This window comes from Nylanderia fulva, unplaced genomic scaffold (assembly GCF_048542155.1).
Source record: "Nylanderia fulva isolate GAGA-0341 unplaced genomic scaffold, ASM4854215v1 Scaffold195, whole genome shotgun sequence".
Taxonomy (NCBI): Eukaryota; Metazoa; Arthropoda; class Insecta; order Hymenoptera; family Formicidae; genus Nylanderia; species Nylanderia fulva.
Genome location: NW_028190217.1, coordinates 209,552 through 218,353, shown reverse-complemented (window position 1 = coordinate 218,353; position 8,802 = coordinate 209,552). Strand labels below are relative to the sequence as shown.

The window sequence follows — 8,802 nt, the reverse complement described above, 5'->3', positions numbered from 1 at the left end:
CCTATTTCGTCATTAACTTTAAATATTGGTATCATGTCTGAATATTCTCATCTTCAGACATGGGAGTTTGATAAAATTAGAGCAAAAATGTTGAAAATGCCTTATAAAAAAAATTATATTATATTTCCGATGTTACACACAACTGAATAATACATGTTTAATATTAATTTGCATTTGTAATTAAATAATTAAACGTAATTATAATACTCTAATATAAATTGCAAATATTATTATTATTATTATTATTATTATTATCGTCACATTTTTATCATATTATTTACATCATAGATTATTTATAATTTCAATGCTGATCAATTTTTATTTACAGTTATTATGGCGTATAATATTGTGGAGTTCGAAGATGGTTTACAAATTGTTCCTTCTGAATGGTTAACTGAAAATAATAAGGAATGTAAATGGCCATCATATACAAGTCAAATTAAGATAAATAAAGCAATTATGAAAAGAATATTTCCTTCTGATGATTGGCAATTATATAAAATAATCCGTATTTTTGGTAGCAGCGGTTAGTAATATAAAAAATGTATTTTATTTTTTTATCAAAAATTATATAAATTAAAATTATAATATATATGTATTAAAAGTATATATTAAAATTTAAATTTTAAGTGATATTTGATTATAAAATATATAAAAACAAAAATCTAATTTTTAATTTTTTTTTTTTTTAAACTCCATCTTCATCTCGACTAAGAGCCAAACGCGATGTTAATGCGACAAATTAATATTTAGAAATTTTTTTTTTTTTTTTTTTTTTTTTTTTTTGGAAGCAGAGGAATTTGAATCCTATGGTTGGGATCTCAGAAATTCCCCTTGTTCCTTCTCTTAACATCCCCTGTAAGAAAAAGACGAGAAAAATATTGGTCCGAAAGTTGGCTGAATCGGGAATCGAACCCGAGACCTTCCGCTTGCCGGGCGACTGCTCTTCCAGCTGAGCTATTCAGACCCTTACAAATCAATATTTCTCTCAATGTTTATAACCCCCCACCCCCCACCAAGGCGTCGTACCTGGTCTAAACGCAACAAACATTAATAAGAATATTTGTCAGTCAGCTCTCCTATTTTTTTTTTTTTTTTTAAAACTCCATCTTCATCTCGACTAAGAGCCAAACGCGATGTTAATGCGACAAATTAATATTTAGAATTTTTTTTTTTTTTTTTTTTTTTTTTGGAAACAGAGGAATTTGAATCCTATGGTTGGGATCTCAGAAATTCCCCTTGTTCCTTCTCTTAACATCCCCTGTAAGAAAAAGACGAAAAAAATATTGGTCCGAAAGTTGGCTGAATCGGGAATCGAACCCGAGACCTTCCGCTTGCCGGGCGACTGCTCTTCTAATTTTTAATATTCAAAAATTTTATACGTTTTAGATACATATGATAAAGCTATAGACAAACTTAAATTAGCTGAACAAATATCCGATATAGATGGTGATGATGGAAATAACCTCAAAAAATCGAGATATCAACGAGCAAAAAAAAATACAGGTTCATCTCCTGATAATTCTGATACAAGCGACACAAGCATCAATAAATTAAAAACTCGCAATGATTTAGAGTTAGATAATTTTCCTAATACACCAAAAGCTTTAACAATAAATAAGAGCAAAATCTGTGAAATAAAGACACCATTAATACAAGGTGATAAGAAAATGAATCGAGTAAAAAAAATTTCAAGTTCTTCTGATAATTCAGATAGAACTGACACAAGCAATGATTTAGATGAAGCTTCTAATATATCAAACGATTTAAATAAAAGCAAAATGACTTATGAAATAAAAAAACCACTGATAAAAAATTATAAGAAAATAACTAAGCCTCCGATACAAATAAGTAATGAAAAAATAATTAATATTCAGTCTAAAAAGTCTGCAGTTACATATAGTAAATCTATAAGTTCACAAGAACATCGAACAGCAAATAAAGATGACCTTGTTCCACAAAATTCAGATACAATATCTACATCCGATACTTGTAATGCTGAGATTGATGTAGGTAAAAATATATCTGTTATTAATTTTAAATTTTTGTAAAAGCTTACCTATATATATATATATATATATTATTAAAGTTTTAACTTTTTTTATTTATATCACTGTAAACATATTTAAAATGGTATATAATTCGTAATATTTATATAATCTGACAATGAGTAGATATACAATAATATGTGTCAATTATTTTTGCAGATTTTCATAATTTAATTATCAGGAAACTAAATGCAGTATTGTTAAATCTTACAACAATTGATGAACGTTTAATAAAGTTGGATAATCACATAAGAAAAAATGAGGAAACGGATTTAAAAAAAAATGAACATTATGATTTCGATTTGCCAGCAGATACCGTAGAACAATTACAGAGAATTGATAATCAATTAAAAAACAAATGTGTTGCTGCAGAAATGGTATATACAAAATATTATCATTTTATACTTACGATTAGAAACATTTTATTGAAATGTCTTATAAAAAGCAATATTTTGGACATATTTATTTATTTATATAATGTTAAATAATTTTAAAGAAGTTAAAAGAAAAGTAATGTTAACTTTTTTTATAAGAGAAAAACAAATGTTTATTATTTTGATATTTTTAGATCATAAACTAATATTAATTAAATTATTTTATATTTTTAGACAAGACAATTGAGCTTTTTAGGAGGTAAGGATCATCATGATGTGATTTCGTACATGATGAAACATATTTTAACAAATAAATTAGCAATGGAATATAGTTGGGCTGGTGCAAAATTGAAAAATGCCTTTAAAAATCTTCGCATTACTATATGTATCATAAGTAAGTATATAAATATTTAATCACAGAAATGTTTTTATTGACATATTTTTGACACTTTATATATAGCATTCTATGCATGGTTATATTGGATGATGCTATTAAAACTCTAATATCATTATTCAATAATATGTAATCATAGGAATATAAAATAATTTTGAATAGTATATATACATATATACATATATATATATATATATAAAATTAAGTCGCTTTAAATTTTTATATAATCTATAACCACACATATCTGTTTAAACTTGTTGTTAGATGCTGCGCGAACTTCAAGAACCAATTTAACAAATAAGGAAGTTGAGGATATAATTGCAAGATGGCTAATTTTAGCCAAGCAGAGATTTGACCGAGATTTGTAAGTTATATATAATATACCTCAATTTAACTATTTTATCATCTTATCTCAAACTTTTTATTTTTATAAGAAACTGATTTTAAAGAGGGTGAACACATGCACTATCTGTTCATTATTGCGTGTATTAGTTTTTTTAAATTAAATACAACATTTAAGAACTTATTGTTATTTTTGTATAGAATATTTATTGCAGAATTGACTTATTGCACCTATGTATAACGATCACATATTTCTTTTTAGGAAAAAGGAAGAACAAAAGAAGAGATGCGAAAATGAGGAGATCTAAACAAGAAAAGGACAGGTTATTAAATAGAATAATTTTAATATATAATAAATAAAATATTTGAACGTTTATTATTACGTTTATTGCACAGTTTATTATTATTACGTTTATTTATAGATTTTATAGAGTTTATTTTTGCATATGAACTTTTTTTATTTTGAATGTATTAATTTCATACACAGTAATTATATATATATTTTATTATTTAAATGGTTACAGTATTAAATACATATGCATAGTTGTAAGTGCAATAAAGTAATTATTAAATATTATTTTTTAAATATAGTATAAAACGAGAAAAGTTATAATAATATATACAGTTGAATATTAAAGTAATTTAAAGTTCTAAGTATTTTAGTACTTTTATGCGTAGCTGTAGCATAAAAAATTAACAATCACTATGTTTATTTTATTAATGCCTATATATTAAAAAGTTATGCACATTTAAGTTTTCTAACAATTGTATCAATTTTTTTTCATAATTCTGATAAAGTGATAACTAGAATTTAAAAAAAATTACTTTAAAAATGATTTATTATAAGTATTAATTATATATGTTAGTGATATAGTTATTAAATATGATTAAATGATGTGATTTAACGTGAATGTGTATTAAATGATAGTTATACACCCACACACACGTACATATATAATAATATGGCTTATATTTTTTGGAACGTATATATGTATTATTTAAAAAATAAAAATGTAATTAAATAAATTACATTTATAATCTTTGAGACAAGCATATGACTACTGGCAGGATCAACCAGGGAGCTTCGTGTTCGGTTACTCGCAAGGGAGTAACTCGCGAGCGAGCCCGAAGACTCGTCGCTAGCTCTTTTTCGCGCGCGCGCGCGTTCGATGCCGAAACACCGACGCGCGCGCAACACGCTCGTATGTGCCATTTTATTTGCCGCCGGTCTTGCTCAGCCGGTCGGCGACACTCTGCTGTGTTTAACGCTATTATGTAAAGCGTACGAGAGAACGACGGAGGCGAGAGTAAACCCCCGACGCCGCCGCCTCTCCTCTTCTTCCTCCTCCTCTCCGTTCAAAAATCCACAAGATCAAAATACTCGTGTTCTTATTCTCCCAAATGTTATGATGCGCGGTCTCGAGAGACCGCGCGATTCACCCTGACGCTAGATCGACGATGGCGATGCTTAGACGTCGAGGACTGTTCTGTCTGGTTCGTACGCGTTTAACCGCACACGACCAGCAATAAGATTTCGCTACGGCGTACAAAGCGAGCGGGAAGAAGCAACTCTTCCCGCAAACTCGTATCCGTGGAGTAGATGCTCGGTAAGCGCGACGATTCCGCTGCTGCGTACGAAACGAGAGGGAACCGCGCGGCCAACACACTAGAGGCGTGCGCGCCACATAAGAGCCATTCGGTCTTGCGACACCGACTCGTGGCAATGCTGTGCTCGTAATAAATAAGTGTGCGTTAATTTTGCGCGCGTTCGGCGACGAACGAGAAGAGCCGCACCGTAATCCCCGGCGAAGAGGAATACGAGACGACGCGAGAGTCGAACGTACGTTCTCGCGAGACACGCAACCTCCAAGCATGAGAAGACTTGGCGGCGGCGCGTTCTGCGACGATCGTATATTATTTTATATATTCGTGGTTTCCAAATCAAACATTTTATATAAATGTTCTCTCCGTGTCAGAGTCGCGACTCGACAAAATCCGTTCTCGACCCGTTCGGGCGATTCTTCGTTTGTCAACGTCGAGAGCGCGACACGTACAATATTAATTTCTCCTACCCTCTTGTAGTACCCAACCGACCGGCCAAGCGGTCGGCGACGGTACGGAGAGCGGTCGAAACACGCCGGAGTGGCGAGAGACTCGAGAAAGTACGTTTACGACTCGTCCGGACTCGCTCGACTCGTTCGACGCGCCGAGCGCGACGTATCTCTTATTAAAAAAAGGTAAAGAAGGCGACCAGTTAAGGGCACGCCATTAACAAAAATTATCCATTGCAAACCCATGTACAATAGAATTGTATGAAAAATTATCGATTATAAACCCATGTACAATCGTAACAAAAGTAATGAAATAAAAAAAAAATTGCGCCAAGTGAAAGTAGAAACTTGTACCAGTGGAAAATTAAAGTTGCAGACATATATAGAGTCGTATAATGAATCAATAAAAATTTAAATTTGCAAATGTAGAATTGTACCATAAAAAAACTTATCTTTTAAAAAAAAAGATAAACAAGATGCCAAGTCCATGCGCCATGTGAAAAAGTGTTAAACAAAAAAGTATTTTTAAGTAAAAAAATCTATCAATTGACAAAAATTTATGTTCTAAAATTAATATCTCTACAAAAAGTAATGTCCAATTATTGCGCGAATAAATAAACATTTTTATAAAAAATTAAAATTTAAAAACTTATGCAAATTTAAAATTAATATAAAATAAAAAGAAATAAAAAAATTTTAGTTAAAAAAACTGGGCGCGCTGCTAAATAATATTCTAATGATATTAAAATTAAATTGTTACTTTTAAACTCATTGCAGCGCGCCCAGTTTTTTTAACTAAAATTTTTTTATTTCTTTTTATTTTATATTAATTTTAAATTTGCATAAGTTTTTAAATTTTAATTTTTTATAAAAATGTTTATTTATTCGCGCAATAATTGGACATTACTTTTTGTAGAGATATTAATTTTAGAACATAAATTTTTGTCAATTGATAGATTTTTTTACTTAAAAATACTTTTTTGTTTAACACTTTTTCACATGGCGCATGGACTTGGCATCTTGTTTATCTTTTTTTTTAAAAGATAAGTTTTTTTATGGTACAATTCTACATTTGCAAATTTAAATTTTTATTGATTCATTATACGACTCTATATATGTCTGCAACTTTAATTTTCCACTGGTACAAGTTTCTACTTTCACTTGGCGCAATTTTTTTTTTATTTCATTACTTTTGTTACGATTGTACATGGGTTTATAATCGATAATTTTTCATACAATTCTATTGTACATGGGTTTGCAATGGATAATTTTTGTTAATGGCGTGCCCTTAACTGGTCGCCTTTTTTTACCTTTTTTTAAAGGTGAGTTTTTAGAGATTATATCATTCATTTTTGTATATGATAAGCATCTTTAAATAAATAAGCAAATTCAATTTTTCTGGCATTTTCTTATTTTAGGTACATATATATCCAATAATTAATATACAAAATTAAATATTATTCATTACACAATTTGTATCAAAATAATATATTTTTAAAAATTTATTTTAAATTTATTTAATCATTTTTATCATTGTGATTGTAGTGGCAAGGATTTTATTGCTCAGTGTCATTGCAAGCATCTGGCCTGTATATACCATAATATATTGTGTAATACATTGGCTAAGTATGACAATATGGATTTTGATAGATTCCCATGGAATATTGGAATTTTGTCGGACTTGCAGTCATCCACCACATATGCAGCCTACAATTAAAGAACGCATTTATTCCATATTATTTGCTTCTGTTATTGGCATAGTGCACATTTTTATATATCTCAATGCTGTAGATAGCAAAACATTTTGAAAACATCTATCTTTCTATGTTATCTGCTTTTTTGAAAATATTGCAGCAAATTTATTATGGCAATATGCTTGTCCTCCTGCAGTTAAAGAGGCTTAGTACTTTAATATAATCTTTATTATTTGTATCATTTCCTTTTTCTTGGGAATTACAGCAATGCTTTTGTACTATATTGTCTTGCATCCCTCAAAAAGACAACATACTTCAAACGCACCAGTTCAAGCAATGTAACTTTGATATTTATTTACTTTAAAAAATGAGAGATAAACTATACAATATGCAATTAACCTTATCTTATGACTTTTATAAATCTTATGATAAAATCTAACTCTCTCTTAATCTTTATTATGAAAAGAATCTCGGTATTATATGAAATAATTTCATTGTAATTAATAGTTTAACTTTCAAAAATTTTGCAAAATAAAATAACTCATACATTGTATTTCTACCATATATATAAAAAAAAGATAGGTAAATATAAATAAATAAATATATATTTATGATATACAATAAATAAATATATATATATATATATATATATATAAAATGTTGGATTTTTATTATATATATATAATTTTAAAAAATCTTTTTTATATGCTATTGAATTTTAATACATACAATTTTGATTATATGTATTTTAATTGATTATATTTATAAGTATTTTTATATTATCTTAAAAAGACTGCATAGAATTATTTGTGCGACACTCTTATATGTATGTATAATTAATAGGGACCAACTACACATTTTTTTTTCCACTGAATAAAAACAATCTCAATATTAAAATTAAATTATAAAAAAGATACTGTGATATTTTATTGATGAGAAATGTACATTTATAATTGTATTAAATACAAAAATAAACATGCCATGAATTACTATATATACATATTTTCATAATTATCAAACTTAAAAATATAATATTGTTACCAAAGAAGAAAGCACTATTTAAAAACTCTAAAAGTTCATAATTTGTTAAATTAGTAATTAAATACTGCATTTTGTATAATTTTTAAGCTTTATTCTTTTATTTTTCTTTATTTAATTGAATAGATATTAACATCCAATGTAGCATACAGATTAAATTAACAACCAAAAAAATAAATCTTAACTTTGAAATATATTTTTGTTTCTTTTAAATATCAATCAACTGGATTTTGTACTACTATTAATATGAATTCTTTATCTGGTGCCATCATAATTTTATGTTTTTTGCTACGTATGCGCAAGAAAGTTAAATCATTTGTTGGATTCAAGTCACGTACGACAGAACGAGCTTTATCTGACAATTGACTTATCAAACCTGCGTATTGAACTGTTGTCGTATTATCTAATGTTGACTTTATAGGAATACCTAAAACAAATATAATTTTATAAATTTTTGTTTACAACTACAAGTAAATCATGTCAATGATCTCATGTAATACCTTCTGCATTCACCACTATTGTTCCAACTACCCTTTTATGAGACTGAATTTGTTTCATAGTTTCTTCAACCTCTTATAAATTATTTCATCGAAATTTATTAATAAAATTTTTATTTTAAATATTCCAATAACGGAAGCAAATCATATGGAATAAATGCGTTCTTTAATTGTAGGCTGCATATGTGGTGGATGACTGTAAGTCCGACAAAATTCCAATATTCCATGGGAATCTATCAAAATCTATATTGTCATACTTAGCCAATGTATTACGCAATATATTATGGTATATACAGGCCAGATGCTTGCAATGACACTGAGCAATAAGATCCTTGCCACTACAATCACAATGATAAAAATGATT

At 28.4% G+C, this 8,802-nt stretch overlaps 2 protein-coding genes across 2 annotated transcripts in view; one reads left to right on the top strand and one right to left on the bottom strand.

Annotated features, from left to right (window-relative positions):
- Positions 1 to 2,300: 2,300 nt before the first annotated feature.
- Positions 2,301 to 3,482, top strand: LOC146723472 (uncharacterized). The gene is made up of 4 exons (XM_085481884.1): positions 2,301 to 2,425; positions 2,657 to 2,816; positions 3,081 to 3,180; positions 3,421 to 3,482. The coding sequence occupies exons 1-4, from the start codon at positions 2,423 to 2,425 to the stop codon at positions 3,464 to 3,466; spliced, it is 309 nt and encodes a 102-aa protein (XP_085338010.1). The 5' UTR covers positions 2,301 to 2,422; the 3' UTR covers positions 3,467 to 3,482.
- Positions 3,483 to 8,148: 4,666 nt separating this feature from the next.
- The window catches only part of LOC146723471 (dynein light chain roadblock-type 2-like), a 1,209-nt gene continuing 555 nt past the window's right edge, over positions 8,149 to 8,802 (bottom strand). Inside the window, exons 3-4 of the mRNA XM_085481887.1 lie at positions 8,442 to 8,776; positions 8,149 to 8,368 (exon numbers count right to left, since the gene is read on the bottom strand). Of these exons, the coding sequence (XP_085338013.1) occupies positions 8,157 to 8,368; positions 8,442 to 8,499 (270 nt within the window). The 5' untranslated portion in view covers positions 8,500 to 8,776 and the 3' untranslated portion in view covers positions 8,149 to 8,156. The remainder of the gene's footprint in view (positions 8,369 to 8,441; positions 8,777 to 8,802) is intronic.

Excerpts from the sequence above, each read along its gene's own strand:
- LOC146723472 (XM_085481884.1), top strand. Across the intron at positions 2,817-3,080 it reads CATTACTATATGTATCATAA|ATGCTGCGCGAACTTCAAGA; the intron begins GTAAGTATATAA and ends ACTTGTTGTTAG. Across the intron at positions 3,181-3,420 it reads CAGAGATTTGACCGAGATTT|GAAAAAGGAAGAACAAAAGA; the intron begins GTAAGTTATATA and ends ATTTCTTTTTAG.